The sequence below is a fragment of the Hippopotamus amphibius genome, chromosome 6 (assembly GCF_030028045.1).
Source record: "Hippopotamus amphibius kiboko isolate mHipAmp2 chromosome 6, mHipAmp2.hap2, whole genome shotgun sequence".
Taxonomy (NCBI): Eukaryota; Metazoa; Chordata; class Mammalia; order Artiodactyla; family Hippopotamidae; genus Hippopotamus; species Hippopotamus amphibius.
The window spans coordinates 167,636,448-167,662,104 of NC_080191.1; the positions used below are offsets into that span (position 1 = coordinate 167,636,448).

The window sequence follows — 25,657 nt, forward strand, 5'->3', positions numbered from 1 at the left end:
CCCCACCCAGCGTTGAAATTACTGTCCCAGTCTGAAACAGCTTTCCAGGACATGGGAAATGATGCCTCCTTCTTCTGTGACAAGCAGAAGTATACTGCTTGTCTTCATTAATGAGTCTGTTTAAAAATAATGATACCTATTTGTAGGGAAAAAACTACAGGGCCAAGATTCAGAAGATAAATGTTAGATTTGGCTGTATATCTTTGTATCTCTTTGGCTCTTCCTTTCAACTGTAAAAGGTATACATCTTTTCTTGTGCTAAGCGTAAGATTTTAACTGTAATTTTGAGAATCTTGAATCTTGTCTCTCGTTCAGTTTGGGTTTTTTTGTTTTGTTTGGGGTTTTTTGTTTTTTTGTTTTTTTAATTTTTTTTTTTTTTTGGTTTTCTTTCCTTGTTTCCCTAGATGAGTCCTTTAAATACTGAATTTCTAAAGAGCACTTACAGTGTAATTGTCTAATGAAAAGGAAGCCTCTTTAGGAACAACATATATAACATAATAAGAAGTGTTCCTTTAATTTTTAGTCCTTTAGTGAACAGCTTTTTTGTAGAAAAATCTCACCTACAAGGTGTTCTCAGGCTTAGTACAAAATGTGTATGCAACATGTTATAAAACAATTCTGTTAAGGTATGTTTAGATCTTTGGATGTGTGGTTTGTTTAAAATACACTGCATTGGTAAGTTTGCAGCTCGTTTCTTTATGCTTTCTCTAAAAACATCAAAAGTTGTAAAAGGTTTATTTCAGTTCATGTGGTAGTGTTTTGTGTGTGACTCTTTGTTCCTGTTCTAAACTGTTATTAACCACTGAAGTGAACCTTCTCGCGCGTTTGGCCTTCTGGTATTCACAGTGTATTCAAAACCTAATTACAGATTAGTCTATATTTGAGACTTTTAGGGCAAGTATCAGAAGACTCAAAAAGAAAATGAGAGTAGCAGTATCATTTCATGTGGTGATAAAGGGACCCAAAACATGAATGGATGTCAGGTCATCTGAAGAAAAGAAAAAAGAGAAGGAACTTCATTCACTGAGACTGAGGGTTTATGCGTTGGGGATTATGGGAATATTCATGACTCAATCAAGACGCACAATGAATTGATGTTTGAAATTGTTCATCTTTTAAGTAAACATTGAATAAATGGGAGGTAGACTCAGTATTCACTACATGTGGAATTGGCTCTTTCAGAGTAACAGAAGTACCAGTTTCTTAATCCCTTCCTGCCTTGGTTTAGTTTGTCAGGTAGATCACAAATTTGTAAGAATTTTCTAACTATATAAATATTTGATGTAAATATTTAATAGAAAAAGGAGTTTGCTCTATAATTAGCCATGCTAATATATACACATTTTTTTCTGTGGGAAAATAAATTCTAATGGTGAAAAAAATTAAATACCATAAGATTTGGGGATTTGAAAACACTAATATTGATACATAATTTTCAAAAGATCAGAAAGTGGAAAGTGTTAGTTGCTGACATTCCGACTTGGTTTTTATGTATAACTCAGTTTTCTGTGCAGCCAGATGGCATAGCTGGTATACAAGACAGTACCAGAAACTTACATCAGAATGTAAAATGAATGAATTCAAATATGGAAAATAATGCTGCTTATTATTCATAGTATAGCTTCCTTGCAAAGCATGAACTCACGCGTGTATGTGCCTGTGTAGTCAGCATACTTTAGCCTTCTTAAATAAGGTGCTGTAATTAACCCGCCCCACTGCCCAGCCCATGCTGTTGTTCTGAGACCCACGCGTTCTCTGTTCTGTGTTGCTTTCTGTGGTTCAGGTGAGCCACCGGCTTTTCTTGATCTTCACTGTCCGTGTGTACCCTGCTCCCTGTTCCCAGGCTTGATCTAGCTCTTGTGGTCCTGGCATAACATCCAGAAAGCATGTTAAGTGCTTTTCCCCCGCTTCTTGATAACCTACAAGCCCTCACTTTCCATGCCATACTTTTGAGAACTTCATTTATCGTATATTTATTGAGCATATATAGTGAGTCAGACATTGTTGTAGACACTGAAAATGCTAAACTTTTGGGGGCCAGTTTCCTATTCTTACATTCTCCAAGGATCTCTCCAAATGTGTATAAATCTAGTCTCCTCGAGAGGTAATAATATTCATCCGAGTATGATAGCATGTTATACATTATTTAGACATTCCTAGGCACAGAACTACTTAGGAAGTGCTCAGGAATTATCTCATTCCCTAATTTTGATTAAAATGTCTTATTTCACATAAACGATAAAACTTTCAACAAATACACTTGAAATAATCGCATTTGTTTTGTTACCATTTAGAGTCTGCATATGGTAGGACATCTAGTACGTGTTTCTGAATTGCAAGAATGTGGACAGAGCTAACTTTCCAGGCTTATATCCTCGTATTTGGCAGTGAGACCTGCAGGGTTGTATGAGGACAAATGAAATGTGGGATCTGAAATCACGCAGAACATGGTAGACGCTTGTGTACTTAGAGGCAGAAAGCAAGGAATTCTTAAAGGCAGGGTAGCATGTATGTCCCCATGTCATGCCTTGAAGTGCATTGTATAAGTGAAGGAACAAATGAAGACATGAGTTTCTCAATTTAGTATTAAAAGGATACTTTTAACTTTCATTTACGAAAAACATCGCTTATCTACTTTAGAAGAATTTGAATTTGATTCCGATTCCACAGTTCGGCACATGCATCAGAGTGGCTCTTGGTTTCTTTCCATACAGATAGATCTTGCCCTGGACAGTCTCCTGGGAGTGAGGCCACTGTACCACCCCCTCATAGTCTGTCCAGCTGAGCGTGGAGTCCTCAACAGGGCAGAAGGATGGGTAGAGCTGGCCTTTCACCTACCCAGTTGTACTCAGATCATGGAGCAGATAGAATGTGATTACTTTTCTTCAGACAGTACAGTTTTCCCACATAGAAATAATTCTTAGTATGATGCTTAGAGAGCTGCTAAGGCTCTGAACACTTGTTTCAGATTTCCATGTTTTGTGCTGTTTAAGCTAGGTGGTTTTTTTAAAGACCCCATCCATTTCCAGAATTCTTTGAGACAATTAAGAAAACTTCCCCCCCCTATTTCCCAACCCCCTTTAAAAATTCTTCAACTGATGAGCTATAGAATCTGGAACTCTCTAAATGTTCAGTGAAGAAAACAGGTGAACTGTTTCTAAGCAACTACATGAAATAATTTTTCAAATAAGAAATGTGGCCTTATTTTGAGAAAGGAAGTATGTTTACTGGTCTGACTGCTAGTTTAAAAAAAAAAAAAAAGACTACCAAAAAGTACAAATTGAACTTCTAAGAGTTTTTTTTATATATATAAGGAGTTACTCCTGCCTTTGTGATAACTGTAATCATATTTTCTTAGTAAATTTGATTAAAAAGTAGGGGATCCACCTCCCCTGATTTTTTTTTTTTTTTTTTTTTTTGCTGTGTGTGTCTCAGTCTAATACCAAGAATTAGAAGCACTAAATTACTGGGAAAAGAAGATGAAGACATTGCATTCTTTATATGCAGCCCTGGTAGGCTTTGCTGAGTTCCTGCAATGCTAGTAAGAACTTACAAAAAGGATAGTTCCTCTTTCTATTGGCTGCTCATCACTAATGCTATCTTACTAATAGAAAGGGATACTTATATTTTCAATCGCAGATTATTTATTTTTAAGTGTAAAAGATACAAATGTTGTAAATCAACTATACTTCAATTAAAAAAAAAAGAAAATCTGAAAAAAAATATTATAAACATCATGAGAGTGAGCATACTGTCTTATTCAGGCTGAGCACTAAGCAGTCACTCAGTGACTGCCAGCACATACAGTATGTGTGCAGTTCAGGGGGCGGGGGATGTAAATGTTGAGTATTAAAAATTTTATTTATTTATTTATTTCTATTTTATGGCTGCGTTGGGTCTTCATTGCTGCTCATTGCGGTGGCTTCTCTTGTTGTGGCTCATGGGCTCTAGGCACGTGGGCTTCAGTAGTTGTGGCGCACGGGCTTAGCTGCTCCAGGGCATGTGGAATCTTCCCAGACCAGGGCTGGAACCCGTGTTCCCTGCATTGGCAGGCAGATTCCTAACCACTGCGCCAGCAGGGAAGTCCAGCCATTTCACTTTAATTGATAATTCTCACTAACGTGTTAAATCGTGTTAACAGGACAGAAGTACTTGTTACTGTGCTTACTATACCCTGTATTTTAAAATGGGAGCTACATGATTCAGTTGGCAGTGAAGCAGAATAAATCATGACTTCTGTTTCTAATATTAGGAGATTGGCATGTCCTGTGAATAGTTTACATTTTGAAGGAAATTTTTGTATTTCAGAGAGAAATTGTAGATTTCATTTGAACATCTACAACATGAAAACCTAAACTAAAATAATGTAAATCTGTCTTCAGTGGCTCTGGTGTTTTTAAACTTTCGTTTCCTCATTCACAGCATTTTTTTTTTTTAAGTGCTATTGCCTTTTTCACGTTGAAAATATTTCCTGCAATTTTCTTTTGTCTTTCAGTTTTAGGACATTTTGACATATAAAGAATACTTTTTAATGTGGTCATATTGGTTGATCTTTGTAACTCCTCCCATTACTTCATACCTAGAAGGTCATTTCCTAGTTGAAGGCCAGTTATATACTCACCTAATTTAAAAAAAAGTGGTTTCATTATTTTATATTTTTCTCTGTTCCAGATAATGCTATTTGGGAGTCCTTGGTTAGACTCCAGGGAATCTGACAACTTCTTAAAATTCTATACATAATTGTAAATGTATCTATACTTGCATTTTCCTGTGCAGGAATCCACAACTTTTAAGAGATTCTCAAAGGGATCTGTCACAGACCCCCACACTCCTCCCCTTTGCAAAAAATTTAGAAGCTAATGCTAATTGTATAATCTGTTTGAACTTTATCTGAATATAAGATGGTGTGTGGTGCTAAGATAATTTTTCCCCCTTTTCCCAAGTAGTCAAAGTATCCCAAACCATTTATCTTCTATGATTTGTGATGCCTTTGAAAAATAAATTTGTTTTGTAACTAATTTATCTCATTTTATCTCCACAGAGAAAGTTAGAGAAATTCAAGAAAAACTTGATGCTTTTATCGAAGCTCTTCATCAGGAGAAATGAATTATAAGAAGTGAGTAAAGAACCTCTTACTGCATTGGTACTGACTAAACACAGAATTTATTTTTTAAACGTATTTTAATAGTTTGTCATTCTACTTAACTGTAGCCTACTTGCTGCTTACTAATAATCTTAATGTAATGAAATAATGTAAAAAGCGAGAGTCTCTGAACCCAGACTCTAAGTTTTGTATGTGTGATGTCGCTTTGAATAACTTGATTGCCTTGTGGCTACACCAAAAATATCCTCTAGAACTCATTTTGAACAGAAGAAAGGTGAACAAAGCTAAGATATTTAACAGTGTGCAGGTGGCGTGTAGACTTTTCTGTGTGTACAGAATTGAGCTGTGGCTCTCCTTTTATTTCTCATTGGCCATATTCAATGGATAATTGTGTATATGTCCAGTGGCAAAGCTTTTTATTTGTCTTAACTGAAAATTTTAATAGTTCTTAATCTTATTCTCAGTGTTTAAAAACATTTAAATAAACCATTTTTCAATTTAAAGTAACTTAGAAAGCTGTAGAATGTAGGGCTTTTCTGAATATGTGGGCTCTTGTTTAATTCTGTAGTCTGGCATTATAAGCAGTTCCCCATGAAATATTGTATATTTGAAGACTCCCCTTAGTAGCAGAGTTAATTGTTAATTATTGCTGAAGAATTATGATTAGTAAGTCTTTTATTGAAGAAGTCGAGAAAGGGAGAATGTTATAATTAAGACTTTATCATTTATTTAAAATACTCACTTTATCTGTGAGCCTTACTCTGTAGACAGCCTGTAACATAGTCAGAAGTGAAAGGAGAAGAAATGTGAAAGATTCATTCTCTCTCTAGCTGCATTCTGTTCAGAAAAGGCCCTTAAATCAGGCTACCTACTTTCTTGTACTTTAGAGGCAATGTATTTGAGAAAGCAAGCTAGAAAGGGAAGCACAGCTCAGACCAACTCATTCAGAACAGTACACCAGCAGTGAATGAGAGAGGAAGGAGCTAAAAGCTTTAGAATAATGCTTTGTTAGTTTCTTTTGTTTGTTTTGTTTCTCATAAGTTAAAACAGATGTATGGATGTATACAAAAATGTATGTAGAAACTAAATATCAGTCATCTTTAACACAGACCAAAAATAATCAGTTTTTAAGTGTCTGTGTTTGTAAATGTTTTATACAACTTCAATTATGAAAATTTTCTTTTAAAACCATACAGTGTTGTGATAGCTTCCTCTTTGTCATAATTACTGTCAGTAGTTAATGTTAGAAACGTTTTGAGAGTCTTCTGGGTTTGGAGATTCACTTCGTAATAAGCACCAGAGTTTACTTGATATTTTTTGTTAACAAGTATGGTTTTTGAGGGGGGAAATCCTCAGAAACCCCATTAAAAATATAAGGTACATTTCTGTCTTTTCAATGAAATAAGGAAGCCCAAAGCCAGCCAGTGCTTTATAAAAAAGTCTTGTCACTTCCCTAAGCTGATCAGTGTGACATCTGGAGTTACTGTTGCTGCTGGGAATGTGCCTTTTCCGGCCAGAGTGTCTGTCCCAAGTGCAGGCCAGGGGAGTCCTGCGAGGCAGGTGTGTACAGGAAGACAGTCCCAACTTTCTTTGTTCCCTGCTTGTCTCTATTCTATAAGGCACTTCCCAGTCCTTGGGATGTATGGCTCTGTGAACTGTTACATACATATCTGTGAATTGGACAGAAGATCTATTTGTATCCTGCAAATCCATTTAAAAGAATAAATCTGGCAAGATTGGAGCCTTGCTTCATTCTGACTATTTAATAAAGTTACCAAGCATCTTAAGGAATACTTTCTGAAAGAGTATTCTCAATGAGCATCTCAGTTTCAAGATGCATGGAGTTACTCAGCCTAATCATTTTGAGTAACTAATTCTGATACTTGCTGAAGATGAATTCCAGTATTTTTTGGTTCATACATCATGCTTCATAAAATTATTTCGTATTGTTCTGGTGGATATTTGAAATCCAGTAAAACAAGCGAACTTAGGCAGTTAAGCGTCACTATTTTTATGATCATGCAGTAGTAAAATTTACTTAGAAATCTTACATTTGTCTCCCTAGACCTAAATTTATCAGTGAAAATTCTGTTTATTTTTACAGACTCCTCCTCATAATCACCTCTGCACACATCTGAGGAAAGAAAACTCCGAAGTCTTTTGTGCTGCCTTTTTTCCTTCTGCTCTTCCACCTTTCTAAACGTAAAATAAAGTCATGGGATAAAAATAACTTATGCGTGTTAGAGGCGCTGTAACCATCAGCTGTCTTTTGAATGGAAGAACAGTGGGAATGGCATTAACATTCTATTTTATTGTATTAAAGTGACAAATTGGGATAATTTAAGTGGTATGGCCATTAGGCTCAGTCCTTGAAGATAAGAAACTTGCTTTCCTGCTTGTTGTCTCATTTGTAGTGGCACTAGTTCAGCTAACGCGTTAGCTGATGTTACTCAATGTCAGTTTCTTTTGCAGAAAAAGAATGCTAGGTGTTTTGAAATAAAACTTACAGCAATTTTCTAAAGGCTATCAATTGTATATAAACTGATGGTACCCTGCTGAATTGTTGTCTGTATCTTTGATGTTCTATATCCAGATATTATTTGACCATGATAATTCAGTTTATATTCATCACATGGAAGAAAGCAAGTTAACAGAAAAACCCCTCAAATAGGTTAATTTGTATTACAATTCCGTGTACGTTCAGCGAAAGATTTCAACCCTTCATTGACAGCTTAGAAGTTGCCTTAGAAGCTAAGTCAGTAGCAGCTTACCTATTAGATTCAGTTTTTGTATCCTATCCATTTGAAATTCGTTCATTTTGGATGTTGTATGTTTGAGTTAGGCTTTCTTGTCAACAGTGTTTTTTTACCTGTTGACATAACTATTGGTTTGTGACATAGGATAGAGACAATTAAGCATAAGCAGTTGACTGATTTCATGTAGACGCTTGTCAAACGTTTCAACCAGGCCTCAGGAAAAAGCCTTCTTTCATAAGACTGTATTTTAAATAGAAGTGATTTCAACAATCAGAATAATGTGGACCATCTGCCTCTTCCCTGAATGTTTAAAGAAAAATTTAAAGTTTAATTCATTGCCGTTCAATGACAATAATATCCTCACATCATCTTCATGTTTTTTACATAAATATTTTTTTATGGGCTAAAGGACTTTAAAGCAAAGAAATAGGCCATTTTTTACTTTAAATGTCCTTTTCATCTCACTTTGCTCTTTGCTGCCATGTCATTAAGCCCCTGTTATTCTAATAAAAATGCCCATTGTGGGACAGGTTTTATATGACACAGAGTTTCCGTAATGTTAGTTTTCTTGGAGTGGTGTTTTGGTAACAGCTCCCTCACCACTCCACTTTTTTTTTTTTAACTTAACATCAGTACATTCTTTATTGTGCTCTGTCGATGTGACACTTAATGTGCAAGGTCGAAGGATATCACAAAATATTTCAGAAATTGAGAATTGAGGAAATATTTGTTTTGCACTGATAAGAAAAGTAGATCCAGTGTTAGGCAGCTGGGAGCAGTATACGGTACTTTATCTGGGAGCTGAGCAGTCAAGGACATTTCTGTATCCTTCAGACCTGGGGATAGCGGGTGAATGGAACGGGAAGAGAGCTCCCCAGCGTTCTGTGTAAAGGTTAGGAGGTGACCTTACCGGTTAACGCCCTCTAACCAGTGCTGGCCAGTGGGTAAACACCCTCGCAGAAGCAGACGTCGTGCAATTATTAATATTTTTGCCATTGTAAAACACAACCACAAATCCATTTCTAAAGAAAAGTAGGACCATGTTTATTTCTGTGAGCTATGGATAGGGAAAAATGCCCTCAGTTTTATTTCTACAGATTTTCCCCAAGCAAAAGGCTGATGTGAAGTCAGTGCTTTTATTCCATCCCTTTGTATAAATTTAAGAAAATTGGGGGGGGGGGGGGGAGTCTCCATTTCTTTGAGATCGGTGTTTGTAATTTAAAGATATAAATAGATAATACAAATATTATTAAAAATCCCATATTAGAGTCCAGACATTCCCCATCCTCCTCAGTAATACAACTTCTTTCATGGATTATACATTTTTTTCCCCTTGTGGCCGATCTCATACTGAACATACTTCCCACCCAAAAACTAGGCATTTATTAAATGCAGATGTAATGAAAAGGAAAAAAATAAAATTCGGATTCTCAACAGTAAACCCTGTGTGTTGTGTCTGTAGTTCAAAAATTACAGATGATTCAGATATGAACAAATCACTCTGCAGAAGTATAAAAACATAACAAATATAAACAAATACAATATACAGAAGTTAAGTTCTAACTAGACCAGGCATCATGTGTCTTTCATGTCAGGATTTGCGAAGAACAGAATGAACAAAGCTCTGTATGGAAGACAGAACACCTGTAAATAGATTATGTCTGAAATTGACTTGGTCCAGGTGTCATTTTAAAACATCAGACTGTGTAGGCGAATCGTGATAGGAAACGAGTGGTTCTTGCAGCTTCACGGTTGAACTATAGTTCAGCTGACCTTTAGTTACAGGCGGAGCAATCAGCCTTTCTTAGCGGCTTAATTTTATTCTCTTTTCTTTGTATTATCCCCCCTTTCCAGGCTTTACTCCTTCAGACTCCTTCCCACAAATTATTTAGCCTCCAGATGCAAATGAATAGTGTAAAAATGAGTAGGGGACATTGCAGAGAGTGGTGTTTCCTGACCTTATAATTTGGGAATTTTACCTATGATAAGATTCAGAGTGTAGGTTTAAAAGGTAAATCCCTTAAGTCAGTAATTTTATTTTTATTTATTTTAGATGTATTTATCTGCAAAAAGAAATATGGTGTTTTATTTTCCGATAAAGGGGATCAAAGTAATTTTTTTTGAAAATTTCAGTTCTCTAAGCTGGTATATGCTATAGTTTCAGGAACTTTAGCCGTATAGAAATGTGCTGATAAATATGCTTAGCTGTTGCATAATCATGGCTTTGTGTTTAAATATTTAAAGCTTAACCTTGTTTTACTTGCGCACTGTGAATGAACTTTGTATTATTTTTAAAAACCTTCACACTATATGTAGATGTTACTGCAATTTATATTTTGCCTGTGCTTGATCTAAGGTCATTTGTGTAGATGAGTAATTAAAAATACTGAAATCATGTTATAATTCTATTATTGGAGAGCATCTTTTAAGTTGTCTCTGTTTTACTGAGGGAGAGAGAAACCTGTACACCTATGGTGATTTGACCCCACTGTATAACCAAATCCACAGTCTAACAAGCCTCTTAAAGTGGCTCTTCTTTGAATGCTTGAATTTCACATGCCTCACATTGCACAGTTGGAATTCATGGTCTAACAATGCTGTTTTTCATGTCTTGATACTTGTCAGTACATTTTGGTATTTTCTTTGGTAAAATATACTTTGGAAATGTTACTAATTGCATTTTGCTGCCACGGCCATCATTTTCATTAATGATGCTAACATGTTCAGTCATACATGAGGCTTACTAAGAGGTCATCATTAAGTCTTAGAGCAGGAAGAAACCTTAAAGATCACTTAATTCCATTTAGCACCTGATTATGACCGCCCATGTTTTATTTTATAATTCTTCCCAGAACTTTGCTCATAAATGATGGTTATTAAAGATTTGGTGATCATTAGATGTGTAAAATAAGGCAGAGCCTGGGTGTGTCTCCTTAAGGATTCATGTGGTTGGCGAAAGTCAAAACCAGGAAAAGACTCTGTAAAGTCACTATTGCTTCCCTAAGTAGTACACAATACCTGGAGTGTGATATATTTCTAGTGAATAAATGTCAAGACAGTCTTTAAATTCCTTTAGAAGGTTTATAAGGAAGAACATATTTCAATCATATTAGCAGTTATTTCACATATCAGTGCTAACAAACCAGTGCTAGAGGCCCCGAAAGTAGTTGCATTTTAAATTGTTTTCATTCTTTGTGCACTTCAAGTTCAAAATCTTCATGGATCAAAAAAGTTTGAAGAGTTTACTTCCTGAAGATTTAATAGGATAATTTATCTGTTTTCTTCTAATGCTTTCAGCTGAAGAATTAATATCTGTGTCACAGTGAAGTAGCTACCATGTGCTGGTAAATAATACAGATGTATTATTTAATTATACTACAAAATATGTTTAAAAATAATAATTATTGTTTAAATAAAATTTAAACAATAAAATACCCAATTTGTGATAACGGTCAGAATTTCTGCACATATTAGACTAAGCTGATAGATGTAGAAAACTTAAGAGTTAAGACAGGTACTGCAAAAGTTGTCAAAGATTAAAAAGCAGGACGGTGTCAGGAAGGTTTAAATGTGAATGATTTTTAGCCCAAAGAAGACAGTTTTATAAAATAAGGGTAAGAAAAACATACATCATAAGGCATTGGGTTAAATGTGTATCTTGAAATGAGAGCTGTTACCAGCTTGACAGTGAGAGAGGGTATATGACCGCCCTCTGAAAGCCTTCCTGTGAGTTTTGTTCACATTCTGTAGGATCAGTGTGAAGGTTCATTTGGGGTCAAGTCACTGACGGGTAACTACAACTTTTAAATGTTTTTAATCAGTTCCTTATTCTTTGTGGTAAAGAATTCTTATTATTTGTTTTGTTTTGTTTTTAACTAATTAACCCAGGTGTAGCCTGGTTCCTATCTAAGTATTTGAGAAAATGCAAAAAGTCTTTTTTTTTAAATGTAGGCCCACCCCACTGAAGACCCAGTGAGACTGCCAGCAGCCTCCACAGAGGCATGTCGTGTGGTTAAGAATACAAGCTTCACTCCTTAGCGTTTAAAGAAGAGTGTCCATTCGTCTACTTACTCTTGGCATAACTAACTCATAACAACATGGAAATTAGAATTTTATCCACTTGTCAAAAAATATGGTCATGGTATACGTGACCTAACACTTGCCAACATCTTGTGAGACCTCTAACATTTGTGAGAAAGTATGTAGAGAATAGGTTAACTCCATCTTCTTGCTTTGATGAAGCTTATCTGAGAATTAGGCCAAATTATCAGAAAGCAGTACTGCCTGGACTACTTACCTTCACCCACTTCTTTTTTGTTTTGTTTTGTTTTTTTTTGTTTTTTTGGGGGGTACCACCCACTTCTTAATTTATCTAATATTATATACCCTTGGCTTTCATAGACAAATACTATGTGATGCATCTATTTGAAGAAAATACAGTAGTACCTTCTGCAGAAGTAGAACCTAATGACATGTCTCTATAAGTCCTGTAAAGCAGGGACTACTAGATAGTTAAGTGCCAGCAAAGTTTCCCGTTCCAAACGCATATGGTGCTTCCCTTCTGTCAAAGAGAACTCAAGACTTGACCTGTTCCTTTGCTTCAGCTACCAGGAAATTTTGAAATTAATATACCTCTTAAGGAATAAACTTATCCAGTTCTCTGCTTCCTTAGTGTGTGTTCCGTTTTTGTTTTTAATCTCTCTTTTCCATGCAGCTCAACACAGAAGTAGTCATGAGTCATTAACGAAATGCCATGCTTACTACTCTTCCACTAAGAACTGTGCTTGTCTAGAGGGCTTACGTCAGAAGTTCTCACGCAGTCAGTGATGGTCCAAGTGGTACACAGCCGATCCCTCTGATTGGCACAGGAGTTCTGACCTGCTCCATTTCTGACCTGGGCTGATTCACCCCTCTTTAGGCAACCTGGTGGTCCCCCGCTCCTGGGAGGTCACCGTGTTGATGCCGAACTTGGTGTGGACGCTCGGTCCACAGAGTCACTACAGCCCAGAACTCCGGATCAAGCGATCCTCCTGCCTCAGCCTCCTCAGTAGCTGGGACTACAGGCGTACGTCACCACGCCCGGCTCGCAGCCAATCCCTCTGGACGCCTGATGGATATCATTTTTTCCTACAGTCAGTTTACATGTAGTGAACACCGGGGGTCACCTATGCCTTGAGCCAGCACACAGCCAGTAGTGACAGTGAAGCCACCTCCCCCCCGCCGTGAGCAACGCTAACGGGAGGAGGAAGGGTGACAGCCGCCTCAGCCCACAGCCGCTGCAGGGCTGGCAGCACTCCCTGAGTAAGAGCCTGTGTAAAGGACTTAGCCGGACTCGGGTCACGGTGCACTGTCACTGGCTGTGAGCCTTTGGGGATCTATCTAGAGACCCCCCGAAACCTTTTCAATAATGACTCTCCTTTTAAATTTTAAAGAAAAGAACTTGAATCTGGAGCAAAGGAACCAGTATGTCTTGTGGTATGCATCCATTATCACGGCAGTATTATTTTCATTTTATAGATGAGAAAATAGGCTCAGAAAAGTTTTGAGTAACCGAGGTCATTCGAGTGAATTGCAGAGTGTAAATTGGAAATAAATCTGATTACGAGCCTATGCGCTTTCCAAAACATGCTCTCTCTCAAGTATGCTTTTAGGAAAATGAATTTATTTGTAAAATTCTGGGTACTGATATACCTAGAAAGTGCAATTTGAGCTAACTTTACAGAAATGGCCTAGGACGGTTTTCCCTAACTATATGAGGCCTCTGTTGCACCCTGAGGATGGAAACCCCTGCAGAGCTGTGTGGTGCCCTGCAGGGCCCTGGGGAACAAGGTGACACTGAGCTTCAGGGAGCTCTAATTGCAGATCTACCCCAGACCTCAAGTCTCAGGAATGAAACGAATACGCTGCAGTTTTCCCTCACCATGGTGATCATGTTAATTTTCCCATTTGACCTCCACAGCTTCTCTAACTCTTTTTGAGTGAGCCCAACTATTAAGATACAGAATTATTTGTACCCCAGTTTTCAAAACCTTGATTGAATTCTTTTCCCAAATTTTGACTGCCTTTTGGTTTCTAATAAATTTAGCACTTGAAAGGAAAGCTATTAACAGAAGCCTTTACAATCTTGAGTAAGTTTATTTTCAGGAATATCATCTATATTTATTTAATTTTCTTGCCCTGAGAACTTCTAGTTTCCCCGGATCATCAGGATAGAAGTAGATAATAAATACTTCCCTGCCAGCATTCTCGTGAGCTTCTCTATTCCTGTCTCAGATCCCCCCTAGTTTGAATGCCCAGTTGAGCACGCCTGCCTTCTGCTGCACGCAAGGCTCTCAGCAGGAGCACGAAGCCATGCCCGTTCTCACACATCCAGATTTCTCTTCATAAACATCTGGGACACTTACTAACTAAATATCCGGGACACTTGCTAATTGCACTAATTGCCACGGTCATCGCTGAATCGGGGTCCTGAGGCTGTGGGTCCGCTCATGACGAAAGGACTGTGTTTTGTCACCTTAGCGGTGGACTGACGAGGCGTTTGGATCTCGTTCTCTGGGACGGGCGCCCCGGTAGGGGCGGTTCGCCAGCTGTGTACCCTGTGATTGGCTGGGCTTTTGATGTGCAGATACTACAAGCTGGTCACCAACTTGTGTACAATGGGCCTGTTCTGGTTCATGTGAAAATCAACATCCTTTTTTTGTGTTCTTGGCTGCCAGGATGCTACAATACCATTAGCATTTGCAAAGAGCGCTCTGTGTCCGAGGGTGTAACCGCAGGTCCTGTGCTGCTCAGTTTGTGTTTCTCTATTATGTGAGAGACACAAAGAAGCTGAAGGCTGGCAAAGGCCTGTCAGGTCTTGTAATGTAGCGCTCGACCCCCAAACTCCACTTGGCCTCCGAGGGGCTCTTGTTCCCGGTCCCGCCTCTTCCCCTGAATGGGCTCCGAGGTAGGTAAATGAATTCGGGGGCCTGGAGGGCGGGGGGCTCCTCTCTGACCTCACTCCTGTACCATTTGTTTGTAGGCTTGTAGGGGGAGAGGAGGACATTTTGGAATCCTTTGTGTAGAATAATTTTCTTGCAGGTTGGAGAGTTAATGGTAACTTTGTCTGAAGCCACCGGAGCAGAAAGCCTCCACCGCCGAGGCGTGGCCAGCTCACCCGCAAAACTACAAGATGGGAATGTGGCAACAGGGACGTTTCCATGGCAGGTGGATACGTGGCACGTCTGCCTGTTCAGCATCTGCTGGTGGGCTGCTTCCATCTTCCTGAGTGCCTGAGACGGAGCACTTCCTCCTTTCAAAAAACAGCGTCCTTCTTCTGAGTTACCATGGCTTTTATATACCGACGCCTATAGTTTGGATAACCTTTTGTGTCACCAGTTATATATATTCTGAAACATTTTTAAAACCTTCTACCACCTGGCTTACTGTACAGAGTATGGTGTGATTTCTAGAAGAGTTTTATCATTTTTTTACCCTCGGACTTACTTTGCTTATCTAGAAAGTGAATTGTATGTCAATTATATCTCCATAAAAGTTCTTTAAAAAAAGCGAATCATAATTTTAGAACAACGATAGCTCTTGTTTAGTTAAAAAGAAAAAGAAGGAAAGAAAAAAGAAGAGAAGAAAAGAGGCCTAGAGAGAAGAAGGAATTTGTTCAATTAGCGATCGAGCTAGAACCTTTGCCTCCTGACTCCCAGGGAAGTGTCATTTCTGTCCCATGAAGATTTAAGTCAGCAGCCACAAAATGCAGTGCCTCCAAAGCCAGTCATTTTGTAAAAGAAGTTGGGCATCCGGATGGTCATGCAAAACCTCCCTCCTTTTAAATGTTAGCATCTGATTTTATGAATCTTGAACAGTGTGTGAGTCAGATGGAAACATCTGTGTAACACGCTGCCCACCCATGGGTCACCATTTGAAACCTCTGATTTAAATGGTAACTTTCTGCTCACCTCTGGCCTCCATGTATTTGAGTGACAGTATTACTAGGGCTTCTGAAAATAATATGATTTCTGGTCATTCTTAGAGATGCATAGATTCTTAGCTTCATTTACATACAAGAGCTCTAGCTTGACTGGTAATGCGGTTGGACTGAAGGGGAAATTTTACCAGCAGGTCAGCTCTGGCTCCGAGAGACTGCCCAACGTTCCAAACCCAGCTTGTCAGCCAAGTCTTTCTGGGATCCCAGGTAGGTTTGAGTGCAGAGCGTGGAACAAAGGGCAGGTGTTTGATGGGCTGGCCGTGTGCTAACAGCCCTGTCCCTCACCTCCTCAACTCTCCTGAGATGGTGATTCCTTTTCACGTTGTGAGCTGCTTGGCAAAAAGGCAGGTATGTTCATAAAGGGAGAACTGGATGCCCTACTTCCAGCACGTCGGGCAAGTCGGCGCGAAGGGAAAACCCCAGTTGAATGAGATGCGCATACTCACATAAAAGTCTTTTGCTCCAACATCAAAGTTTTTCAAGTTCTGAAACCCACTGGTGAACCTCAGCCGGGGGGAAATGGCAGTTGTCATGCCAGGTTTTCACATTTTAAGTGAATTCCGAGGATTCAGAGCACATTTATTTTTAAGGTTTATTGAGGCGGTAGCCCAGAATCTTGATAATTATTTTGTATTTGTGGCACAGCTTGAATAAAATCAGCTCACTAACTAAAGCGTGCTTTTTCATAAAGGAGAGTCTATTGTCTACTAAGTGTTTGTGTGTGTGTATTTATCCTGGATTTGTAACCAAGAATTCATGGCTGTTTCCAGAAAAAGAAATCTACTTGGAGAAATTCCCAAGAAGGAGGCCACTGCTGAGAAGGGCAAGGCCCTGACAAGCACACACATACAGGGTCTGAACCTGTGTGTTTACCTGCAGGAAAGCAAGGAGAGCACAGGCCATGGAGCCAAAGAGCCATGCCTCTCATGCTCTGTGTCCACGTGATGAGTGACCTTATAGAGCCACTTCCTCCTCCAGGATGGTCCCAATGTTTCTGCCATTGATTAAACTTGCATCTAAAGATGTTCTCCCAAAGCCGAGGAAAAATGTCTCCTGATCCAGCTAAGTCAAGCAAGGCATTTTCCAGATTACATTCTCTTTTTAAGTAAAAAGTATCACATTTGCCTCCAAACCGGGTACAAGATGTTTCTCTCCTAAATGCTTCTAAATGATGATACCAACATTTATTGCGTGCTTATTATCGGTCAGGCACTGTGGTAAGCACTTAACCTATATGAATGCTGTTGGTTTGCACAACCCTGACAGGTAGGTACCCTTTACAGATGGGGAGGGTGAAAAAATGGAGTCTGAATTGTTCAAGTTGTCAGAGTTTACTTAGCTTGTAAGTGGCAAAGCTGGGATTTCCGCCCTGGCAATCTGTCGCCTCATCTGTGCGCTTAACCACTGCACTGTACGTAAACTGTTTTTCTGCTAGAAATAGCCTGCGTTGCTTCGTAGGAAGCCTGAGGAAGAAATTGCTGCCGGCAAAGGATGTCAGAGACGTTTGAGAGGTTGTGAGTTCAGACGGCAGGCATTTGGGAGCTATAGATAAGAAAGTTCCAGCTCCCCCGGGAGTGTTTGCAAATAGAACATTTTTCTATTTCTAGGACTCATTGCCACACCTCACCACACCCACATCCTTGGGAACCAGGCAGCCCAGTCTTGGGATACCCTTGACTGCCAAGGAGACAGCTCACAGCCAGCAGCCCCTCCCCTGCTGGAGGGAAGGGCAGGAGCTTAATTTGCACTGGAACAGGGGAGGGCCAAGACCTGAAACCAGCTGGGCTGCCTGAGAGGGCGCAGCGCGAGCTGTGGGAGCCCTTCTGTCCGCGGTGGGTAGCGAAGGGACTGGCTCGCTGGGCCCTGCTAGCGCTGCTGCCAGGCCGTGCTTTACCGCGTGGGTATAAGGGAACGTGGGTTTCTGGCATCTAGTTCAGTGTGGTTGCTTCCGTTAGCTATTTTTACATTTTTCTAATTTGAATGGGTTTTCCTTCGTCTTTGTTTTATACCGCCACTGTAGTTTACTGTCTTCTCCGTTCTTCTGACTCAAGTTATCTGGAAATAAAGCAGTGAATGTTTAAAAGGTCCTTGAATCCCAGAATCTAGAAGTAAATCGGTGTCTTCGGGGAACCCTGTACATCTGTGAACCATGCACTATCTTTCCTTTCATTCTCAGCCAAGCTCCTGGGGAGAGAGATCACTGGTATTCATTCTACAGCTCACTCCAAGCCGGTATTTTCTTTACATTTTTTTTTTTTTGGCACACGGGCTTAGTTGCTCCGCGGCATGTGGGATCTTCCTGGAGCTGGGATCGAACCCATGACCTCTGCATTGGCAGGCGGATTCTTAACCACTGCACCACCTAGGAAGCCCATAAGCCGGTATTTTCTTTACCAGCTGGGCCTCCCTGCCCCAGGTCCTCGCCGCCTCCACCACCGCCCCCCGGCCAGCTGCCCCTCACGGAGGCCCCCGGTGGTGTCCGTGCTGCTGCCGGCCCCAGACGCTTCTGTACTTACTTTGCTTGATTCACGAAGGCCATTTAATACTTTGTCACATCTGCTCTCTCTCCCAACTCCCCTCTGACTTCTGTACTTTGTGCCCCCACGTTCTCCTGTCTTCCTTCGTATAACAAAGTGGCTGCTGATAGTCAAGACTGTGCGCAGACCTTCCAAGCATGGGCCTTTCCCGGAGTCTCCCCCTGCACGCTTCTATTCTGTCTCCCCTGCCTCCTGGCTAGTCGACTCCCAGCCACATCTGCTTGTGACTGTCACCTCTCCAGCTCCATCCTGTTCCTCTCCCCACGCTCCAAACTCGAGCTCCAGCTCCCCACTTGCGTGTGCCCCAGGTGTCTTACACTCACCCTGTCCAAAGTGCAACCACCCCTTCCTCCATTAAACCTGTCCCTTTTCCAGATCTCACAATTTTGGTGACAGGCACTGTGATAGCTGCCAAGACAGACACCTAGGCCTCTCCTGGTCCCTGATACAAGCAACAAACCCAATCATCAATGGCTACAGTTTTATTTTGTGTTTTTATAATTTTATCTATTTATTGGTTGTGTTGGGTCTTTGTTGCTGCGCGGGCTTTCTCTAGTTGCAGGGAGCGGGGGCTACTCTTCCTTGCGATGCGCAGGCTTCTCATTGCAGTGGCTTCTTGTTGCGGAGCACAGGCACTAGGCTCGTGGGCTTCAGTAGCTGTGGCATGTGGGCTCAATAGTTGTGGCTCATGGGCTGTAGAGCGCAGGCTCAGTAGTTGTGGTGCACGGGCTTAGTGGCTTCATGGCATGTGGGATCTTCCCGGACCAGGGCTCGAACCCGTGTCCCCTGCATTGGCACCATGCCAGCAGGGAAGTCCCTATGTCTACAGTTTGATCTTAATATTTTTTGTGCTTATCCCCCCATCTCTGCACACCTCAGAGGGCTCACCTCTGTTCCCACCACATGCTTTCATTTTCATTTCTCTCTTATGCATCCTTTACGCTCTTGCCAGAGAGAAGACTCTAAAATGCAAATATGACCATTTTTGATTAAAACTGTCTCCAGATAATTTTCAAATAAAGTTCAAAGTCTTTAGCACGTTGCTCTGCAGGGGATGGGATCTGTCCATGTCTCTAACAGTAATTTCAACCATCCCCTCAGCCCACGTGCATATCAAGAGCCACAGACCTTCCTGCTCTGTTGCACCGCCTTCCAGCACACACTGCTCAGGATGGAGTGCCCTCCTTGCCGTGCTAATCCTCATCCATGCATGGGGACCCTGGTCCAGCACCCCTCCTCTGGGAAACTTCTGTGACCGCTCCCTTCCTTCCTGACTCCCACCTGAGTCGGCTGCTTTTCCGTCAGCACCCCATGCATGTGTCTGTCCTAACACAGCATCGTGTACCGGGACTGCCACTCTACTCACACGTTTCTTCACAAGACTGAAAGGTCTTAAAGGGCAGATACGGAGTGTTACAGGTCCCCTTATCCCTAACACTTAGCACAGCGTCTGGCACATAACAAATATTGAAAAACTGTTTCAGTGAGTGAACTGTGCATGTCTATAAAACATACAGTATATAGACATTGAGTTACGTATAAGGTAATGTTTCCTGCTATCTATATGTTTACTCAAGCTTGTGAGCGTGTGTGATCTCTTTTTTCATTTGCTATCTGGTATAAATAATTAACTTTTCACTTTCATTGGCAAAAAATTGGCCCCATAACCAGGATTTGCTATAATTTGGAAGGTCCTTTGTATCCTTAGTTTTAGTTTCCTCATTGATAAAACAAGAGAGTTTGATTGGCTGTTCACTAAAGGTCCTTCATATTCTGACATTTGTAAAAACTCTGATGCTATTTTTTTCATAATTAATTTTTATTGGAGTATAGTTGATTTACCTTGTTGTATTAGTTTCAGGTGTACAGCAAAGTGAATCAGTTAGACATATATATACCTCCACTCTTTTTTAGATTCTTTTCCCATATAGGTCACTACAGCGTATTGAGTAGAGTTCCCTGTTCTGTACACTAGGTCCTTATTAGTTATCTATATACAGTAGTGTGTATATGTCAATCCCAATCTCCCAACTTGTCCTTCCTGCCCCCCGTAACCACAAGTGATGCTACATATTTTTCTATAAAACTGACTTTTCTAAATAAAATGCCATGAATTGGCATATCACTTTCCGAGATATTACCTCATTTAATCTTTAAATATATCAGTATGGTAGATAAGATAGGCATTGTGATGAAATGAGTAGAATTCAGTTATTGGCTTATTTTAAGCATGTATCTAACCTTAATCAAATAACTTGATTCTAGCACTAAATTTCTGAAATATTTATCACGGAAACACAGGATGTACTTCTAATTCCTTTTACCTCTCGGAGCTGTACTCAAAATATAGAACATTTTCAGAAAGAAATCCTTGCCTTTTCGGCATCTGGAGTCTCTCCTAGAGTAACTGCCATCTTAGATGCCAAGTCTTCCTCTACACCGGCAGTTGATAAGCGTGGTCCGTGGCCCCCGGGGATCCTCAAGACCCTGCCTGTACGCACGAGGTCAACGCGATTTTATACTAACACCGACCCTTTACTCTCCCTTTCCGCTCTGTTGACATTCCCTGGCTCTGCAGAAGCAGCCGTGGGTAACACTGTTTAGCATGAACCGCGACAATGGTGCAACCCGTGCCAGTGGGCGCTGTGTCGTCTTTACCGCCACGTACTCAGTTTAAAACAAACAAGCTAGTTTTGCTTCAAGAATGACTTCATGAAACAGTAAAAATCATTCATCTTATTAATTTGTATTGCTATGATATTAATGTATTTGGTTGATTTTTAGTTTTATGAATTCTCAACCCTTAAGTACATGTGTTTTTAATAGTCTGTGTGACAAACTAGGAGCATCACATAAAACCCTTTGTAACCCAAAATATGATGGTCATCTTGATGAAAAGTACTTGTATAATTATCTGATTTATGACCTAAACTGTCATTTTTTCAAGAAACATCAATTTGATTAAAAGAATCACTAATCAACTATGGTAATTCAAACTGACTCATAAAACAGATATTTTTTCAAAACTAAGAGTGAAACTGCCACTTCAGGGAAAACACCTCTGTTTGTATTGGCTGCCAATGGTAACACTTATACATTTAAGCAAAAATGAGAGTTTAGATAAACATAATTAGCTTGACAGCTTCTCAGTGTTTTTCTGATGAGTTGGAGGATGGTATTCATGAATGTGATTTTTTGATATTGTAAAAAGAAATGTGTCAGTTGGAAGATCTGCATAATAGCCAAGGAAACTGATGTTTTCTGAACAGCTAGTGCATGATGGGTCCAGATCAGGCGTGGGGAAAGGTCCTCTCCAAGCAGGAGGTAGACCAAGGGATCTTATGTCATAGAGAACAAGTGTACTGAAGTGTCAAGTGTTGGTGTAGCATCAAAGAAGCAGCACAACTACCTGGAAAGTCAGTTCCATTCTCCTTGTTTTTTCTCATCCTATTACTGTGTGAGTCCAGGTTTTCTTCACCTTCTTAACCAAAACAACATATTGCAACAAGTTGAATGCTGAAGCAGATAGAAGAATCCATCTATCTTCTATCAAGCCGGGCATCAAAGAGTATTGCAAAAAAAAAATTTTTTTTTAATTATTCGTGTTGCTACATTCTTTTGTTTTGCGTAAGAAATGTATTTTATCTTAACATGGAATCCTTTTTAGAAATTTATTAATGAGTAAACATTTTAAATATTTCTCAGTTTCAATTTTGAATATATCAACATCAAATATATCAAATATTAAATATCAACAGACATAGACCCATATCAACAAAAACTTTGGGGTGTACAATACTTTTTGAGAGATTAAAACTTTGAAAATCATTGCTTTGTACTTTGAGGCTTAGCGATAGGATCAGAGCCTTTGTTTAAAATATCCGCAGCAATGCAATCCCCATGAGAATTATTTCTTAGTTTCTTACCCTGAATTCAGGATATATTTTAAACACAGTGGCAAGGGTTAGAAGGAGGTCTAGTGATGTCAGTTATCATTGCTGTGTGAGTTGCAAGTTCAACCATTTTTAAGAATAACTTAAGGAAACTGTTACATCAGAGATGACATTTTTAATGCACTACACAGTGTTTTGTTTGTTTCAGGATTCACCATCTCACCATTCACGGGGTGGGGGGCGGGGCAGGGAGCCCGAGGCCTCAGTTTCAAGGAGGACTGTGCTTCCCCTGAGTGACTGGTACACTGTGACCTTCTCTCAACCACTTTTCTCCCTTTTCTTTGGCTTCTTGGACGCCTGAAGCTAAATTCGCAGCTTAGCTTTCCTCACAAATGGAAACTTACGTCTCCATGTCTTATCCTCATTTTGCCTCTCCTCTCGTACTTATCTTTGATTTCTTCGTCTGAAGTTTCATGGGTATTTCCAACAGCTACCTCCAGTCCTTTTGCCAAACAAAGTGACGTGTAAACGTATAAGTGCTTGCAACCACCAGCGATGCAGGAAGTTTGTTCTCCTCTGGGTCCTGAACCCAACTCCTTTCTAAGCCCCGGGTTGCATATCTGTAACGTCTTTGCGGTTCTTTCCTTTAATGCGTCTATAAAATAGGGACGTGGATTCGCGATGCAAAGCAGCACAGCCAGGCCTCAGGAGAATCGGGGAAGCCAGCTGGGGCCCCGAGGCTGCCGAGCAGAGAGGCAGAGAGGATGCCTGCCGCTGGGTAGGAGGCAGTGGCCAGACCCCAGGCCACCAGGAGGAAGCTGCTTCTCTAGTGAAAGGGCCCTTCTTTCCAGGGGATTATAAGACTATTCATGACCCTTGAGATCAGCAGGTGAGGCCCAGCCCTCCCTACTCATCCTTTGGGCAAATAGTCCAGAAAGCCGAGGTTGCCGAGGTTGCTGGGATAAGAAAGGAACAGTGGGAGCGGAGAGATTTTTCCGCATCTCTTGGCCCCCAAGCCCCTGTATTTTCGAGGGGGGTTGGGGGGGTGGGCACTTGTCCTGAGGTGAAGCACGGACTGTGTCTTTCATTTCTAAAGAGCAGGCAGCGAGGCCGAGGCAGAAGTCCCGTGACATGACTTGAGACACAACATGGTATCTTAGCATCGAAGACCCCCTTTGACAACAAGAAGAAAGGCCCTTTTCTTCCCAGCCCGGATTAGGCGAGGAGGGCATTCTCTGGAACATGGGTGCATTGTTTCGCGGAGGGCAGCCTGGCTGGCCCCGGGCTTGCCTCCCAAAGTCAGCCCAGGGAAGCTTGTCCCCGTGTCATGAAAAGGGAAGGGAAACAGCGGGGCGTCTTGTTCCGCCGCTGCCCACCAACGTGGGGTCCCCGGGGGACGGTGTGGCCCAGGAAACCAGCTCCATTCACGGTCGCCGCAGGCCTCGCTGGGTGTGCGGGCTCTGGAGGCAGAGCGAGGACAGGGCCCGGAGTCGCATCGGAGCCCTTCTGGGAAAGCGGGAAGAAGAGAGACCCTCTCGGACGGCAGAGATGCCTGAGCTCCTCCCCGCCCGACGGCACGGCGAGGCGGCGCTGGGGACCTGCGGCCGGGGCTCAGCCCCTCGTGGAGACCAGAGCGCCGGGGCGCTGCCGCCAGGACGCCGCGCATCCGGCGGACGCAGGCCGGCCCCTTGCCTCCTCCCGCTGCCGCCGAGGCCGCGGCCCCGGGGGTCCCAGGCCAGGGCCGGGCCCGGAGGCCTGGGGCTCACGAAGGGGGGTGGCGGGCGACCCCTGGCCACACGCGTTTCTGGAAAGTGGTGTCTGGTGTTCGCCAGCGGTGACATGTCTCACTCGGAAGTGACTGGGAGCGGTAACACCCTGAACTAGAGGCCGAGGTCTGGCATTTACAGAGCTGAGTCCAGGTAAGGAAGGAAAAAAAAAAAAAAAAAAAAAAAGGTCCTTTTCTATAAAAAAAGAAAACGTCGTGAAAAACGTCCCAATTGCCATTTCCCAAGAACTTCAGTTCAAGATGTAGACGTTATATCTCAGTTCCCCCAGCTCCTTCTGCCAGGGCCCGAGGGAATCTCGATCAGCCGTCTGGAAACGCCTGACTCCTGACTTCCCAGGTCCCCAGGGAGGACCCTAGCGACGACAGCCAGGCGGGTCAGTGCTCCGAGACCCCACAGCGTCTGCCTACGGCCACGCACGACCCAGAGGCCTCCGCGCGGAGCCGGTGGGCCTGTGCGCTCTGCTGTCTCCGGTAAGTGATGCATCTAAGTCAGTATCGGAACGGCGACCCGGCCCTTCTGGCTCCGCAAATATTGGAACAGAGCCTGGAGCGCGGTGACGCTGTTGACAGTGACGAGATGGTGGCATTGTTGTCTTTGTGACCATGAAGTGCCGCCCGGTGGAGCCCGGCCTAACACCCTGTGTACACAGAGCAGACAGTGTGCTCAGAGGCCTGGGTGTTTGCTCAGCCAACACGCGCAGGCGGCCGGCCCTCCAGCCCCTCCCAAGGGCACAGCTGGGGTGCCGGCCACACCGCCCTCTCCGCGTGCTGGGGGCTGCTGACACAGTCTTCAGGCCACACGCTGCCTTTCCTCTCTCTTTTCATCCATTTGTTAAAAATACATTTCTATTGAAATGTAATGGACACGTGTCACCTTGTCCAGCTTGATGGAAACTGCCACGCCCTTGTATCCATCAGGTCAAGAATCTGAACGTTTCTAGCAACCCACAGGCCATCCCAAGGCACTCCCTTCCAGGATCGCCTTGCAACGGTGACCACTATCCTATCCAGACTCCTCACATAAATTCCTGATGCATGCTTTAAGCCTTGTGCTTTTGAAACTTTCCCTTGGCATTTGAAGCCAAGGTCCTGTGTGTTTGTCCAGCAGGGTGTGTGTTACAATGCAGCGCTGACTCCGATAACAGCTCTGCCCTAGTTTGGGCAAGCCGCTCAGTGCTCTGGCATCCGGGTTGGCCTTGTTAAAGAACAGAGTTGGTCTGAGTCTCTTGGGGCCCTTCCAGTGTGAGTGTGTGGTCCCGGGCTCCACGGTGGGGGTGGATGGCTCTGAGCCCGTGTCCGTGCACAGGCTTGGGCGTATGTTCTAAGAAGGAGGAGCTGCCCTGCCACCATGCCTCACTGTACCTCCTCCTTCCAGACCACCATCCAGAAACATCAGAAGACAGGTCAGTTCAGGGTTCTCTCCACACCACTGGAATATACCTCATTTTGTTCCAGTCCTGAATCTGGTCCGTTCTCCTATCTGAAAACTGTCCCAGGTAGATGGAGAGAGAAAGGTGGAAACTTCCCTGTAAACACATTCTGCTGTGTGATAGATATCCCACTCCTTTTCGCATTCCTAAAGCCTTTTCTGTGTGTGTGCAGT

General features: G+C 41.9%; 1 protein-coding gene across 10 annotated transcripts in view; it reads left to right on the forward strand.

The window, feature by feature from the left end:
* The window catches only part of OPA1 (OPA1 mitochondrial dynamin like GTPase), an 87,639-nt gene extending 74,471 nt beyond the window's left edge, over nucleotides 1–13,168 (forward strand). For 3 of the 10 annotated variants that reach the window (XM_057738280.1, XM_057738278.1, XM_057738282.1), the window contains 2 exons: nucleotides 5,042–5,116; nucleotides 7,209–13,164. In XM_057738280.1, coding sequence (XP_057594263.1) covers nucleotides 5,042–5,106 — 65 coding nt within the window. In that variant the 3' untranslated portion in view covers nucleotides 5,107–5,116; nucleotides 7,209–13,164. Of the gene's footprint in view, nucleotides 1–5,041; nucleotides 5,117–7,208 lie in introns of all 10 variants that reach the window. The other 7 variants (XM_057738273.1, XM_057738275.1, XM_057738277.1 and 4 more) reach the window with 4 other exon arrangements.
* Nucleotides 13,169–25,657: the final 12,489 nt, after the last annotated feature.